This window comes from Panthera tigris, chromosome A3 (genome assembly GCF_018350195.1).
Source record: "Panthera tigris isolate Pti1 chromosome A3, P.tigris_Pti1_mat1.1, whole genome shotgun sequence".
NCBI classification, from domain to species: Eukaryota; Metazoa; Chordata; class Mammalia; order Carnivora; family Felidae; genus Panthera; species Panthera tigris.
The window spans coordinates 38,550,154-38,567,786 of NC_056662.1; the positions used below are offsets into that span (position 1 = coordinate 38,550,154).

Sequence of the window (17,633 nt, forward strand, 5' to 3'; positions counted from 1 at the left end):
CATTCTTAGACTTAACCAATATAACTTTCTCTTTTCCAGAGTTGTTTTATGGGTCAAATAAGTTATCATAAGCAAAAGCATTTTATAATGTGCTTCTCTCCTAGAAGCAAATCCTGAGATAAGAATATGAGTGCAAGGGCTTTATTTGGGAGGTACAGGAAACACTGATAGTGGGGATAGGAGATGAGAAAGGGGAAGACAGCCAATAAAAGATGCATTAGCAAGGCAGTCACCACTGTGGGAAACTGGAAACACCAAAGGGAAATTCTGGGAAATGGTGCAAACACTAGCCCCAGTGATATCCCACTCCAGAGGTAAAGGAGTTGGGGTATTTGTATACCAACTCCTGAGAATCATGAGTTGAGGGCTAGTCCAGGAGATGTTAATGCCCTGGTCCTTCTGGCATGCCACAGGCAGAGCTGTCTTCTGTGATTTTGGAGAGAACTCCCAGCACAGAGATACAGAGTATGGTAATTAGAGTATGGCAACTGGAAATCAGCTGGATCACACTGGAAATGGTAATGGAAATGGAGGAGGATTGTCAGATACAGATGAGTAAAGAACGAACCTATTATCCTCATTACTCTACTGGTCAGATGGGACTGTCTGTCCCCAACCATGTGCCCCAATTTTTAACAACTACCTTCAGGCTAGCTTGTAGTACATTAGTAACTCTTCTTATTAACTAGCTAAATGTGGAAATGGTGCAGACTTAAGTTTCTCAAATTGGAGTTTGTGAGTCCATATAGATGTAGCCTCCATAGAACCCATGAATTCAATGAATTTATAACTTAAGAATTTTTCATTTTGATGATAAACTAAAATGAATTAATACAAACATATTCAGGGATCACCTTGCAACTAATTCATGCCAGGCAATTTCATTTGCATTTGTATCTGGGGTTGTAGTAATGTTGATGCCAAATGAAGATTATAGGTGGCTGGAAAAGAATAAGTGACAGAACCAAGTCACGATCAGTAATAAGCTATGCTGAAAACAAAATAGCCTCTGTGGTATTATCTTTACATTCAGGGTTGAGCAGAGGTGGTGCATGGATTAGTCTCTCTACGCACCAACATTTGCCAGCAGTAAATGTAGTACTAAACCCTCAATTAAGGAATTTTTCATTAAATGGCTATATCACAATTTCCCAGGGTATCTATTAAGTGGATTGGATAGAAAAATAATGGGTATGTAGTTAAAAAACAGGTTCATTATCAAAAAAGAAGTATAATGCCAATCATGTTAGCAACTCAAATGATGGCTGTCAAGTTTAAAATCAAAGAATCAAGTCAGCTAGTGAAATACTCAGTTTCCAAATAAAGGCTTCTATAATAAAAATCAGGACTTCTGCTTCTGAAAGATGCAGTAGAGGCATTTTCCCTTATTCCTTCCTACTACTAAGTGCAGTTAAAAACATGGGGCATTATACACAAAACAAACATGAGAAAAGTTGGACAGGTGGAGAAAAGAAGGCAGGCCAGTCTGGGACCATGAGTCCTAAGGAACATGGTCATGAGTTCCCTGAGAGTTCATTTTTGCCTCATCTATCCCAGACTAGTTAGTGGAGGAGCCAGCAACCCAGAAATACCAATGGACACAGACAAAAGAGCCCCAGGAAAAGTCTGCTCTCTCAGGCCAACAGACCAAGAAAGGGCAATCTAGCAGAACAGAAAACTTTTAGACAATAATGGCTCTACTTTCAGCCAAATACCACAGTAAATAAAAAGGCTACAACCCCAGCCCCACCCCCTCCAGTGAAAGTCACAGAGAGAGCCTAGACTTCCATCCTCATTAAGCTGTTACAAGCATCCTAACGCCCCCCCCACCAACTCTTCCAAGTGGTGTCTAAGAAGGCTGAGGGGGAATAGAAACTTTCATCTCCTCCAAGGAGTAAAGAGCCTCTTCCCCCCCTCCCCACAGTGGGCAGGATGTCAGCAAAAGGCCTTGTGGGAGCCTGAATTCCCACCTCCACAGGCGGTAATGAGGAGCCACTCCCCTATGGGTATCTAAGCAGCTAAGTGGAGAGTCCAGGCTTCTCTACTTCCATCTGGCAAGTAACAAGGGAGCACCCCCCTTCTCCCACCAAAGTGGCATCAGAGGAGATCTGCTAAAATTTTAAATTTAAGATTTAAGTGAGATCCAGAGACTCATAAAATGATAACCAAAATATCCAGGTTTCAGTGAAATGCCACTCATACCAAGAACCAGGAAGATCTCAACTTGAATGACAAAAGACAGTCAACAGATGCCCAAGAAGTTGGAATTATCTGATAAGGAATTTAAAGCAGCCATTATAAAAATGCTTTGACAAGCAATTATGAACATGCTTGACATAAATGAATAAAAAAAATAGAAAGCCTCAGCAAAGAAATTTAAGATACAAAGAAAAATCACATGGAAATTTTAAGATGGAAAAACCCAATAACCAAAATAAAATCAAATAATGATTTAAGGTAAAATAATAACAAAACAATGTAATATAGCTATCATATAATTGTTAATATAAACTTTGATTTTGGATATTGTTGTATTCACTTGGAAATCTACCTGGATTTATAATTGTAAAAGAGCTCTACACACAAGAAGTTTACACTTAGTTTTTATACTTGCTTTTTAAAAGTTTATTTATTTGGGGGGGGGGGGCAGAGAGGAGAGAGAGAGTCTCAAGCTGATGGCACACAGCCCGATGCAGGACTTGATCCCACAACCATGAGGTCATGACCTGAGCCAAAATCAAGAGCCGGACTCTTAAGTGACTGAACCACCCAGGCACCCCATATATGTTTAAGTTCTAACCTTCAGTATCTCAGAATGTGTCTTTTTTGAGACAGGGCCTTTAAAGAGCTAATTAAGGTAACATGAGGTCATATGCGTGGGGCTTAATCCAATATGACTGGTGTCCTTATGAGAAGAGGAGCTTAGGACACAGACATGCACAGAGGAAGGACAATGTCCAAACAAAACAGATAGGGATGGCCATGTAAAGCCAGAGAGAGAGGCTTCAGAAGAAATCAATCCCACCAACAACTGGATCTCAGACTTCTGGTCTCCAGAACTGTGAGGAAAATAAATTTCATAGCCACCCAGGCTGTGGTACTTTGCTATGGCAGCCCAAGCACATAGTAATACATAATGCAATTGGAAATGCAATCATTTAATAGACTTTTAATGATATGAAAGAATTATTATAAAATGTTTTAGATGTAATACTATGGCTAAGTTATTGTGGTTATGTTAAAAACACCTTAATTTTTAATAATGCAAGTGAAAAGTGTTGGGAAAAACTGGAAATTATCAACCAGGAAAATGAAGAATTTGCTAGGGTATGATATTCTTTTCCAGTATTTTTTTTCCTAAATTATATCTTAAATTGTTTTCTATTTTTTAACAACTTATTGAGATATAACTTATATTATCATACAATTCACCCATTTAAAGTATACAGTTCAATGGCTTTTACTATATTTAGAGTGATGCATTCAGCACCATAATTAATTTAAGCACATCATTAATTAATCCTCAAGGAAACCCTACACTTTTTACTTATCACCACTTAACTTTCCCTGTCCCTCATCCCTCCCACCTCTAGGAAACTACTAATCTATAGGTTCTGTTTCTAGAGATTTATCTACACTGGGCATTTCAAATAAATGGGATCACACAACATGTAGTCCTTTGTGACTGGCTTCTTTTGTGTAGCATGTTTTCAAAGTTCATTCATGTTGTAGTATTTATCAGTATTGTATTGTTTTTATTGCCAAATAATATTCCATTATATTGCTATAATGTAGTATTATATACTAAATTATATTACTAAAAAGTAGTATTATATACTACATTTTGTTTATCAGTTGGGGAACTTTAGGGTTGTTTCCACTTTGTGGCTATTATGCTGCTATGAACATTCATGTACAAGTTTTTGTGTGACATGTTTTCATTTCTCCTGGGTATGTACCTAGGAGGGGAAAAACTCAGTGTTTAACTATTTGAGGAGAGCCTCCTGACTGTCTCAAAGTGTCTGCACCTCGTAGAATAAGTTGAGAAGTGTCTCCTCCTCTTCTGTATTTTGGAAAAATTTGTGTAGAACTGGTAATAATTATTTAAATGTTTGGTAGAATTAACCAGCACACCATCTAGTTCTGGACTTTCTTCCTGGGAAGACTTTTGATTAACAACTTAATCTCTTGTTATAAATCTATTTGGATTTTCTAGTTCTTTTTGAGTCAGTTGTGGTGGTCTGTATCTTTCTAAGAATTTGCCTCTACCTCTCCTTGGAAAGCACTTTCCAGATGGATCCACATAGCTTACTCGTCCCTCATCTTCAACTCTTTGCTTAAATGTTATCTTCTCAATGAGCACCCTCCTTACCACTCTCCCGTCAGCACTCTGCGTCCCCTTTCTGCTTCATTTTTTCCTCTGGAACTCAACCCTTTCTAATCTACCATACAACTGACACATTTGTTTAGAGGTTTGGGGCAGAGGAGCACCATGATGAGACTCCTTCTGCTGCCAAGTGGACTAGTAACTCTGGATGCAGGGAGGCCAGTGAAGACCTTGTTGTAATTTCTCAGGTAAGAGATGATCTGGATGGTAGCAGTGGAGAGGGGGAGAAGTGGTTGGATTTAGGACACATTTTAAAGGAGGGCCAATAGCATTTACTAACAGACTGTTTGTTTCTTTTATGCTTTTTTGAATTTAAATTTTAGCTAACATACAGTGCAATATTGGTTTCAGGAGAATTCTATGACTCGTCACTTACATACAACACCCGGTACTCATCACAAGTGCCCTCCTCTTTTTTTTTTTTTTTTTTTTTTAAAATTTTTTTTTTTCAACGTTTTTTATTTATTTTTGGGACAGAGAGAGACAGAGCATGAACGGGGGAGGGGCAGAGAGAGAGGGAGACACAGAATCGGAAACAGGCTCCAGGCTCTGAGCCATCAGCCCAGAGCCCGACGCGGGGCTCGAACTCACGGACCGCGAGATCGTGACCTGGCTGAAGTCGGACGCTTAACCGACTGCGCCACCCAGGCGCCCCTCTTTTTTTTTTTTTTTAATTTTTTTAATGTTTATTGAGAGACAGAGAGCATGAGCAGGGAAGGGGCAGAGAGAGACGAAGACACAGAATCCGAAGCAGGCTCCAGGCTCTGAGCTGTAAACACAGAGCCCGACGCTGGGCTCGAACTCAAGAACCGCGAGATCATGACCTGAGTTGAAGTCAGATGCTCAACTGACTGAGCCACCCAGGTGCCCCACAAGTGCCCTCCTTAATACCCATCACCCATCTAGCCCATCTCCCACCCAACTTCCTCCATCAACCTTCAGTTTGTTCTCTGTTGTGCAGAGTTTCTTGCAGTTGTAAAATAGGAGAAGTAGATTCAAAGATTTCAGGTTGATGGCCCCCAAAGACCCTTCCTTCTGTATTTATACAGTTATGCAGTCCCCTTTTGAATCTGGGGTGGGCCAGAGGACTTGATTTAAGCAATAAATGTGGCAAAAGTAAGGCTGGGCCAGTTCTGACCTAACCTTAAAAAGGCCTGGTAGTTTTTGCTTTTATGCTCCTGGGAACCTTGAGCTGCCATGTCTTATGGGAGAAGCAGCATGAAAAGACCATGTAGAGTGGTCACGAGCAGAGGGAAAGGCCCTGAGCCTGCATGTGGAAAAAAAGGAAGCTCATCCAGCCCAACCCCCAGTTCACACTCCTGCTGAATGCAGCACACCTGTGACTACCAGCAAGTGCCACAGAGAAACCATTGAGAGAAGCCAAGCCACGTTGACAGAATTGTGAGAAAAAAAAATAGTTGTAAGATTTGGGGAGAATTGTTAGGCAACAATAGAAACATAAAAAGAGGACGCCAAGAATTTTGACCCAAGCACCCAAGAGGATGGAGTTACCATTAACTAGATGGAAAAGACTGTTAGTTAACAGGTTTGGAGAAAAACGTGGGTGGACAGATTATAATCTTACTACTTGTAAATGAAAAAGAACATATTTTTCTTCATATATTAGAACAAAATCTTCTTCCTGGATTTTCCAAGGCCAGAAAAAGCCATTTTAGGAGCACCTTTTTGGAGAGTGACATCAGTGATTAAGGGAACTGTTTAGCATTTTTCCCTTTCCAGCTTCTGAAGCTCTGTTGACAATCAGTGAAATCCCCATCAAGGCAGAGAAAAACCCAGTTTTTTCCAGCTTTGCCACTGTGGTTTCAGGGCTTCAGTGACTCTAGCATGTAAAGGAGAGACCACTGTGCTTGCTTTCTCTCCCGCCTTCCACAACTGGTCACGGTGAACCACCGCGGGCTTGGCTGACGGGCTTCTGGAAGCTGAGAGCAGAGTCTTGGAGGGAGGCTCTTGCCAGTTTTAGATTTAATCCTTCCTGTGGCCATACACTTCAGAGACAGCAGTATATGGGCAAAGAAAAACTGCCTGGTTAATCTGGTCAGCCTGTAGGTCTCTGATGATAGGCATCTGGGTTAATACCTTATGAATTTGAACCCAAATTAAGTGTTGGGGAAAAGTGGTGTATTCATTAAGAATTCCTAATGTCCCAGGGCAAATATTAATGTAAAAGGATTACTCTTATGCGGTCAACCTCCCATTCACTCACTCCCACCTATATAGCTCACCACGTTTACACACCCACATCTCCTTTCCCTGCTTAATCTGCATTTGGGGAAGGTTTAGAACATAGCTAAAGTAAAAGAAATTAATCATATTCACAGGGGCTCATTTTTTCTGGGCTCAATCTTTTCTTGGACTAGTGTTCCTGGGAGGGGGGCCCATAGTCCCCTTTTGGTCCTTCACCCCATGACTAACCACTGCAAGCTTAAGTTGGATAGGAGACTGGGCTTCATGGCACAAAGGGATTCACAATGTTGAGCAATTGTAGGGTTTATGTCAAAAAAAAAAAGTTGATTTTAATAAACATTTTAGTTAAACGTTAAAAGTTAATAGACATTTTAAGAAAAATGTTGGGAGGCATTTTTAAAAAAATTAACCACAAAATTATGTTGGGGATATCTAGGCTTGAGAGGTGGCATTCTGAAAGTGGGTGCCATATGAAGTTGTTATGCATGGTCATGGTGGACATGTGTTCATGACATGGGAACACTGGCTACCATTGTTTCGGTCTCTTCAAATCTCTTAACTTCGTAACACACCTTTGGCTGTGGTCTCTTCCAAGTCCCATTAACACAATTCCAGTTTCTTTCTCTTAAGGAGTCCCTCAATCCTTGATGGAGAGCTGCTATTTAGCTTGTTTATTCCCTACCTCCTTAAAAGTATGCACTTGTCTCCTGTCGGGTGCCTGTCATCGCTGATTTGGCTATGAACTTCCTTCCACTTTTTTTTTTAATTTTAATGTTTTATTTATTTTTGAGAGAGAGAGAGAGACAGAGTATGAGTGGGGGAGGGGCAGAGAGAGAGGGAGACAGAATCCAAAGCAGGCTCCAGGCTCTGAGCTGTCAGCACAGAGCATGACATGGGGCTCAAACTCAGGAAACGTGAGATAATGACCTGAGCCAAAGTCAGCACTTAATCAACTGAGCCTCCCATGCTCTCTTCCTTCCAGTTTTGTGGCACATCCAGCCTTATCACTTGGAGAATATTCAATCAGATATTATGGATTAAAATGGTTCATCAGGAGCACAAGGCAGGAAGAGACTCCAGTGCAGGGCACAAGTAGACTGGTGAATTCATCCTCTCAATCAGAAGAGGGTATAAATGCCTCCTGGCCAAGAGTATGTAGAATGGATTGTTTCTTAGTTTCAAGTCCCCAAGAAGCAACCCTGAGACAGGGTGGCAAGTACAAACAGTTCATCTGGGAGATGACCCCATGAATCATAAAACAGGGGCACTAAGAAGGGAATAGGGAAGGGAAAAAAGTCAACACAAGGTGTATTAAGTCAACTGCCACAGGCGGCAACTGAAGCTTAATTTCTATGGAAAATCTCTCAAACAGTGTGAAACACACACCCAACTTATACCACCCAAGAAGCAAGGGAACTAGTATGCTTATACAACTTTCGTTCATCAACTGTGAGCTGCTTCTGGGCCGTGCTGATTCCCTGACACTACTGGCCTGCTGTGTGCAGGGACAGTGCAGTTTTCTATGGTTCCAGAACAAGTCCTGAGGCATAGAGGTGCAGATACTAGTCTTTACATGTTGTCTGGGGGCACTCTGCAATGAAGGATCAATGGGCAATGGCAATGGTCTGCCCTAGGACACCTGCTCAGCTGGCTTTCAAGGGAAAGTAAGACCTCACAGTGCTCATTGCAGGGATCTGTGCCCTGAGAAAACAGATGCTGACTGTATTGTTAGTCTGTTAGTACTGAGACAGATTTCCACAGACGTCTTAGGATAAAATATATGTACTGAACATTAGCTGAACCAATAATAAATGAGGTAATTCTTATTAAGTCTGGACATCTTCCTATGACATTATTAAGTGAAAATGGCAGGTTATATAAACCCATTTTGGTGTTAAAAATACAGAAAATGTATGCATAAAAAGGTCATAAAGGGTACAAGATAAAGTGTTAACTGTTGTCTCTAGGGAAATGGAGTTATGAGTTTTGTTTTGTTTTGTTTTGTTTTTTTGCTTTCCTATTTTCTGATTTTTTTTTTTTTTTGTAATGAGCATGAATTGCTTTTATAATAACAATGACCAGATTAAAAAAAAAATCCACAGGGGTGCCTGGGTGGCTCAGTTGGTTAAGCATCAGACTCTTGATTTTGGCTCAGGTCATGATCTCACAGTTTATGAGTTTGAGCCCCACGTCGGGCTCCGCACTGGCAGTGAGGAGCCTGCTTGGGACTCTCAGTCTCTCCCTCTCTCTGCCCTCCCACCCCTCCATGCACCCTATCTCTCTCTCAAAAATAAGTAAACATTTAAAAAATCCACAATAATTTAATACAATCTCAAGACTCAAGAATAATTTCCGCACTTTTCTAAATCTTCCCTTCTTCACAGCCTCCTTTCCTCCCTCCCCCTCCTACCAGTGCTTCAAAACAGCCAAACTTTGCATATTTGCTGGTAACTACAATGCACCATCACCGCCTCTCAAACATGGGAGAAAGTGAGGAATTAGGCAAAAAAGACTTTTGAGCAGCCAACAAAGAGGTTCCTATAGCCATAAACTACAATTCATCCATTTTTGCTCACAGATAAGCACCACAGACTAGCATTTAGAATGGATTTATACATACATCGATATCGGACTTCAACTTCCTGTTTAGAAGCAGCAGTGAAAAGCTGAGAAAGGGTCTGCTCTGGGCAGACACACAGGAGGCAGGGAGGAGAGGCAGAGCTGACAAGCGAGAAGGACAGTCCTGGACAAGACCTTCATGCCTCATCAGACAGCATGGACACTCTAGGCTCCTTTAAGGTAGAGCACATGGCCTCCATCTCCTTGCCCTTCCAGAAGATTCCCATTTCCAAACCCAGAGCAGGATTGCAGTGATGGCCTTGAGGGATCCAGACCAGGCTTATTTGCACTCAAGAGAACCGAGCATCCAATGATCAGGTCTTAAAAGGAAATGGAATATAGGCAGACGGTAAGTTCATCCATGTTAAAATACTGCTTCAGAATCTTGGTGATATAAACCAGACTAGGGAATGAAGTTACTTTCTTATCTGTTTCTTTCGACTCTTTCTACTTTTGTGTGAAATGAGGTTGATTTTATATCTGTCAATATCCTCCGGTTCTGGTATCTGCTCTTTAATATCTGATCTTTTCACTAAGGCACTTATACTGCCCATTACGTTTGTGCCTCAATGATTCTGAATATCACTTTTTTTCCCTCCTGGTTTGACAATATTCCTTAAATTTAAAAACAAAAAAAAAAAAAAAAAAAAAAAAAAAAAAGAAAGAAAGAAAAAAGAAATTGGAGAATGAAGCTTTAACAAACTGTTCTTGGAGGGGCTGTGCTCTTTTATACTGACCAGTTTTTAAAATCTTCATAAAAGGGTCTTTAACAAGCCCAAACTTTTAAATATGAGTAGAATAAAGTCAAAAGAAGATGAAAAGAAATGGCATTCCTGGTGAAATAGGTCAGATGATTTTCAGACTCCAAAGTGTCCTGATAGTTTTACGTGATCCAGTCCAGTTCCTCAAAAAACTCTGCCAACAGGTAACAGGTCTTTGAAAGCTTTTGAAGCCAAAGGCTCCCCACCAGCCAGCCCATCACTTACTAAGTTCTCAGCCTCATTAAGAATGAGAAACAGATATCATGGCACCAACCTGTCTACGAGAACACAGCGAGACAAATGTAATTGCCTGTACAAGGAATATAAATCAGCAACTCCCAAATCATTCATATTTACACCCACTCCATTTTGGTTGTCTTTCCTTTATAATTTGGCCATACATCGATGTCAAGTATATAATTTCATCTGGGGCTTTATCAGTTACCGCCCGAGCCATGATTATATGGTGCAGGGAACTTCCTCTCCCTGAGTGAGTCTATCTTTAGTATCTTCTTGATAGCCACTTCTTACACATAAAATCAAAAGAAAAGTCTTGGTTTTCTTATGTGGCTCCAGAATCACTAACTATAACATTTAGAAGCAATTTATCAGCTGAAACCATTGAGTTTTCAGCTGCCACTACAGTTTTTCAAACCAAAGCGGTCTTACTCCTTCCCTTTGTTAGTTTTTATCAACTCACAATAAACATTTTAGGGATTTTGATACTGGCCATTCAATCATGAGCTAAGTTCAACTTTCATCATGTTAGTGTCCAGGCCTAACTGCACAAAGACAGGTTTTGAACTATCAGAATCATAGCAACAAAGATAAAGGGATGATTTCTGGAAGAAGTAACTTTTTACAAACAAAATAAAAAATGGCTCTCCAATCTAGGATTCAAAAGATTAATTTATTAGTCTGAGAAGAGGAGTCACACACTGTACCCAGTAATATGCTTCTTTTATTTTTGTGCCTTTATCTTAAAAATATATTTAAACAGGAAACAAAGATAATATTGAATTTTCCCATAAATTTTGCTTTCTTATTTACAGTGTTACATTGTAAATAACATTCCATTATACACAAATTAGGGACTGTGCATTACTGTATGTTCTCTTTACATATTCTTTCATAATATAGTACATATAGCTCGAAGATATGCAGTATTTAAGCTTAGAAAAGCTTGAGGAAAGAAGTACAAACTTTATCAATAAGACTATTATTTAAAAAGGTTCTGACCTTAATTCTCTGCTAGATTGTTTCACTGAAACCATTCTTTGTTAAAGAAAAATGCCCCATATGAGGGATGAGAATAACAGTTTAAGTTACCACAGGATCCACTTAAACTGGTTAACAAATAAAACACTGTATCACTTATTACTGTTATTAAATGGAGCACTACCACTGTCAAATCATTTAAACAAGTAGATTTACTCTTCAGTTCGGACACATTACATCAACAACAGCTGGTACCTCTTTATGAAATCAAAAATGTTTCCTGCAACTCTAGGTTTTACTTGTAAACAGTAAAGCACACATTTTGTGAAGATGATTTAGTCATTCCCGGTCTTAGGTTACACAGTAAGGAGTTTCTATTTCATCAGGGGAGAAGCAAGCACACGCACTGCACACACACGCACATACACACGCACACTCAGTCCCGTCACCTGCCGAAGACCTGCATGTCACTAAGCGCTAACCACGGCAGCACTAGTGTCGCTAGCAGTGCACGAGGCTGCAACAGGAATTATAAAATGGCGAAGATAAAACATCCAAGTTCAGTTAAAAACCCCGAAAAGCTCAGGTTCTGAAATGCCTCTCAGACGCTTCATGCTCAGCCTGAGGGTCAGTTCACTGGGCTCTCCAGGCGGCAAACCCCACCTTCGATTGCCACGGACTGTCCTGCCACTGCACCGGGAGGGAGTCTTGAAATGTGAGTCTGCAGAGAGGGAGACAGGAGAGCGTTAGAAGTGCCAGCTGTGTCCTCCCATATGTGACAAGGATGGAGGAAATACTGGAGTGACACAGCCTCTCTTTGCTTCTCAGTATCTACAGAACATGAGGGTGGTAACCTTTAAGTGCAGAGAGATCTTGTTTGTTCAAATCCTGCAGGGAATGTTTACTGAGCAACTACTATATGCTAAGCATAGCACTAGCAACTAGAGATACAGATTGAACAAGAACTTAGAATTTCATCGTATTCAAAATAGTCATGGTTTTAACGCCAACTATATTAAGTATATTCTAGTTCCTCTGAAAACTAGTAATTTATATACATTTTGTCTTCTGAACATTCAAAGCAACTGAGAATACCCGATTCATGTTTATATTTTATTCCCTAAAGGATTTGAATAGCTTGCAAAAATTCAGACAATTCAACAACCTAAAAAGTGAGGTGATGAGAGAAAAGAAAAATAAGAGCTTATAAAATAAGGTAAAGACAGGCATGAGATTACCACGCAATTCTAGCCTGAGTTCTGTACCTGTGCTAGAGGCAGACTGTTGCCCTGTCTCTCAGCATCCTCATTCCACGACCAGATAGGTGGTTCATGTGTGTGTTCACAGCCTCACAACAAACCAACTGCTCAGAGGAGAACTCCTGTTCCTGGTACGAGGTCTGGGAACTATTTCTCTTACAGGGCTTCATACACACTGGGTACCATGTTTTGTGGGTGAGTAAAGACATCAGTGTACAACAAGGAGTTTTGTAGGGCTGAGTATTAACATCACTCAAAGGAGGCTGGCCCTGAGCAGAAGATAGTAAAAGCTGTTCCATAAAGGGTCAGGATGATGTCAGCCAGGAATTCCTTTTTTTTTTTTTTTTTTGACCGTCTGGCTTAATCCAGGGATAGATAAATGTCGGGAGTTTCTAAGAAGAACAGAAGGACTGCATATCCCTTTAGGTAATCCTCTCTAATTCTGCTACTCTAAACAAGTTTTTCCTAAGGACTGAACTGAAGTAAGTTCAAGCCCAAGGTGAGGCTGTTAGATGCTAGTGAAGTGGCCAAGTCTAAAATGGGAATGACATCTTCTCACGCAACCAAATGTGAAACAAGCCTGTTGTAGATGGAGTAACAGCTAAGCTAACTCTGTTGTAGTTTGAGCGTGGACACTATTCTTTAATCTCACCACACAAGTCCCATTAGAGTAGCTGACATACGTCAACAACTTGGAAAGTTCTAGAGAATGGGAAGTGTTCTTTGGGCACTTAGTTTTTCTGTGTGCAAGGCAGGAAGCAACCTGTAACCTACAGGGGGGTGAGGTCTGTTGCCTCAGGTGGAGAGCTGGGTGAGGCAGTCTCTGTGGTATCTCCTGGGATATGAGGATCAGTGAGTTCACTCACCATGCTCGTGCTTCTGGGAACCCTGTCCCAAAATCTGGCCTCATTGCTGCATTTGAGGGCCAAACTTGGGTCTCACCATATGGATATATTGTACCTGAGAAGTCCACAGTAGGAAAACTTGTAGCTCTTTTGTTTCTTGTGGTGCCTCATTAATCTAGCAGGAGTTAGAACAGGGTGTGTTGTTCAATTCTGCTACCCAGAAGTCCTTGTCACATCAGGCACAAAAATCTCAATTCTCACAATTCTCAGTGTTGATACGGCCACTTTTATTCTTCCAGAAATTTCTTAACATGAGGTAAAAGAGAATTTTCTCCCCAGTTATCATTCATCAGTTTTTTAAAAAGTTTCTTCTAAACAATAAAGATCCCTGGAAGAGTAGATAGAGGTCCCTCAGTCAATTTCATCCCTAATCTCACCCCCTACAGTCATAAACACCATCATGCAACTATGACAGGGATCGAAAATGTGGAAAACAGCATGGGGGTTCCTCAAAAACTTAAACATAAAATTACCATGTGGTCCAACAATTCCACTTATGGATATATATCCCAAACAAGTGAAAGCAGGGACTTAAAAAGGTATTTCTAGACCCATGTTCATAGTGACCTTATTCACAATAGCCAAAAGGTGGAAACAACCCAGGAGTTCATAACACAATGTGATATATAGTATATATAGCAATGGAACATTATTCAGCCCTAAAAAGGAAGGAAACTGTGACACACAGTACAACATGGATGAACTTTGAAGATGTTATACTAAGTGAAATAAGCCAGCTACAAAAGGACAAATATTGTAGGGTTCCACCTATATGAGGTGTCTATTAGTCAAATTCATAGAGACAGAAAACAGAATGGTGGTTGCCAGGGTTTGGGGGAGGGGTAATGGGAAGTCACTGTTTAATGGGTACAAAGTTTCAGTTTGAGGAGATGAAAAGTTCTGGAGACAGATGGTGGTGATGGTTATACAACAGCATGAATATACTAAATACTGCTCAACTGCGCACTCAAAAATGGATCAAATGGTAAATTTTGTTATGTAAATTTTACCATAATAATAAAAGAATAAAGCAGAAATGACAATTTCTGACCTGGACCAGAACAGTAGTCCATATGATAGTATTAAGAGAAGGGGCTAGTTAGGAATGAATCTACAATGCAGACCCCCGTAGAAGAAACATTAACACCATCAGGTTCTGTTCACAAATAGGCTGGAATTCTCCAATCAGGTTCATTAAAATATCTGTCCCTAAAAGAGAAGCTCACAGGAAAACCTGTCTTCATGTTTCCCAGAGATTCAGGGAGAATACAATGGGACCTCCTGGCAGGCCTGGTGGTCCAGGCACCAGAGGCTACAGAGAATAAATTAATTGTTTAAAGATCAAAGAGTGAACATATGTCCAAGCAGATGGCCTGCAACTTGACCAGGGGGATGTTGGTCTTAAAGCAACTGATTTCCTGCTGACCAAAGAAAAGACCAGAGCTAGAAGGAAGAAATTCTTGCCCCACGGACCAGGGGACTTGATAGCAATCCCTTGAGATTTACAAAAACACAGATGGCCAATTTAAACTTATCTCTGACACTCCCACCCCCACCAGGTTTACGACAGAAGAACAACTAAATAAACTGAACTGAACTGCAAAGTCTCTAGGAGAGTTAGAAAGGAAAAGAAAAAGGATTGGAAAAGATGAGACTGGTCTTGAGATAATCTGTTAACAGTACATGGCAAAATATTTCGAAAATACATGGAGATTTGTATAAATTTTGCTGTTTACATAGGACGGAAATGCTCAACTAGACAAACTAGCTAAGATTAATTTCTTAAATCATCATCTAGTCAGGAGGGATTTTGTGATTGCAAAACACATTGGCGTGATCTTGGTGTTGGGAGGAATACAATGGGCAACAATCCATCCAAATGTCAGTACTTCCCCAGTTTCATCCATCAACATGATCTTCTGATTCATCAGAAAATCACTGCCCTTGGTCTGAAAAAGTTTGAGCCGGAAGAATTTGAAGCTTTCTTTGGAAATTTCAATGGAGCATCAAATCACATTATAAACAATGGGAGCTATTTAAGAGAATGTTTATATGAGTGTTTATCTCGAAAAGTTCTTTTAGAGAACTGGGTTTGAATTCCTCTTGTAGCTAAAAATAGACCATTTTCTATAATGAATTTACATGTCACCATTTAAAAGCACAATAAAATATTTTATATTGTCTGAGGACTGTGTAGATTCTTGGGTACCCTATAATCATTAAGAACTTTACAAGCTGTCTTTTTTTTTTAATTTTTTTAATGTTTGTTTATTTCTGAGGCAGAGAGAGACAGAACATGAGTGGGGGAAGGTCAGAGAGAGAGGGAGACACAGAATCCGAAGCAGGCTTCAGGCTCCGAGCTGTCAGCACAGAGCCCAATGCGGGGCTAGAACTCACAAACTGTGAGATCATGACCTGAGCCGAAGTCGGTCGCTCAACCGACTGAGCCATCCAGGCGCCCCATAACAAGGTGTCTTTAAGGCAATTTAAAAAGCAATGTATTTTTATTGAAATTTATAACTAATGATAAATAACATGAAAAAGCAGCAGACAGGTTCATTTTGGGCTATTTTCCTCCAATTCTTGCTGCATGCCCCACTCATACACTTAACCATGACTCCATGTCTGTCATGTCCTTTTCTGGTTCTTTCTCATGTAAAGACTCCCTTGACTGGATCCCCAACTCAAACTAGAAGCTCTTCTTCTAGCTCTAATGGCACCCATCTGAGCATTTCTCGTCCTGTGATGTAACTGTCTTGGTTTTGGTTTGCTTTTAATTTTTAAGTCTCTGTAACGGAAAGTCAATTGGAGACAGGAGCTTGTCTTACACGTACCTCTATATTCCTTGCACCTGTCAAAATGCTTGGCCCAGAACGTTCGCACACTCTGGAAATGCTCACTGAGTGAAGTGACTAAAATACACCCTCAAGGGCTATACTTACAAATACACAGGGTCTCAGGTGCTTTAACGTGTGTGACCAACCAGTTTGATTAAAAAGTGAATCAAACTAGTTGTCATAGTAAAGATTCTTTTAAACAGATTTTTTTAAAGACTAAACTTTTCAATTTTCCAAGTGATTATGTTTTTAGAATAAGATGGAGTTTTAGATTTCTCAGATGCTAACAGCTCCACACCAGTGGAACCCAATGGCCTTGTACTCACAATTCTCTGCTTTCTTGCTAATTCCCTGACTGACACAGAGAGATCCTTGAGGTTAACATTCCTTGAAGAATTATCTACTTCAAAATTAAACTAATTCACAGCCAATATTCTTAGGCCTATATCTTGCTATAAAACCAAATACATTGTATAATAACATATTTAGCCTAAGATTTCAAAATGAGAAACTTAAAGAAAAAATATTATAGAAATTGTATAATTCCTTGATGTCCTAATCACAATCTAAGTAGTAGCTGAGACTTCCTATCATTCATATTCATGTCTTTAAATCTCTGAAGACCACCTTAGTGACTGCTCTTTTGTGGTTTCTAGGAAAACTGTAAGCACACAATTTAATTTTAAAAGTCTCAAAGCCTTTATTTAGTGGTTATATTTTAATCCATCTTTCCACTCTTAGAATTGTTGCGATCTGCCACAAAAGTCAAGGAAAGAGCCTCTTAAACAAGTTTATCCTCCTTCAGTGGGGTTAGAAAAATAAAATCTGGACAGACACAGTCCAAAAAAAGCTCTTGGAAATATTTTATTCATTGGTTTCATAATTCTGAGGGTTTGGTTTTCTGTTTTTAAAAAATAGAGGTTGCAGCAAGATAGCACAGTCAAAGCAATACAGACATTTACAAATAGAACAAATGACGCTGAAAAAAACACTCTGCACAGACTTAAGAAACAGTATTTCAAAACAGAGAAGAGGTGTTTTTATCAACCAGAAGCTTAAACAGTACGTGCAATACACAACATATTATGCCCAATTCTAAGGTTAATCTACAGAGACAGTTTATCATGATGGCTGTGTGCATGGGTTACTGAATCAGAGCATCTCAGGTTCTGGGCCATTTCTTCTTCTTCTTCTTGGACACACGGAAGGACTACATTTCTGTTTCCTTTCAGTTAGGTGTGGCTATGTGACTGAATCAGGCCAGTGGACTAAAGTAGTATGAGCCACTACCAGGCTTTGCAGAAAATCTTCCTATGCACTATTCTCCATGCTCTTTTCTCTGATGACGTTGAGGCCCATGTGCTATAAGGAGCTTGGACCCTGGTTCACAACTTGGGAGGAGAGCATCCTGTTAATCCTAATCCCCAATTTGGATTTTACGT

The 17,633-nt window shown here is 40.0% G+C and overlaps 1 protein-coding gene across 5 annotated transcripts in view; it reads right to left on the bottom strand.

The window, feature by feature from the left end:
* Positions 1–17,633, bottom strand: part of TASP1 (taspase 1) — a 342,726-nt gene that overhangs the window by 52,193 nt on the left and 272,900 nt on the right. For 3 of the 5 annotated variants that reach the window (XM_007086806.3, XM_042980914.1, XM_042980922.1), the window contains one exon: positions 10,895–11,911. The exons of the other annotated variants lie outside the window; for them this stretch is intronic. In XM_007086806.3, the coding sequence (XP_007086868.1) occupies positions 11,819–11,911 (93 nt within the window). In that variant the 3' untranslated portion in view covers positions 10,895–11,818. Of the gene's footprint in view, positions 1–10,894; positions 11,912–17,633 lie in introns of those variants that run through there. 5 annotated transcript variants of the gene reach the window in all.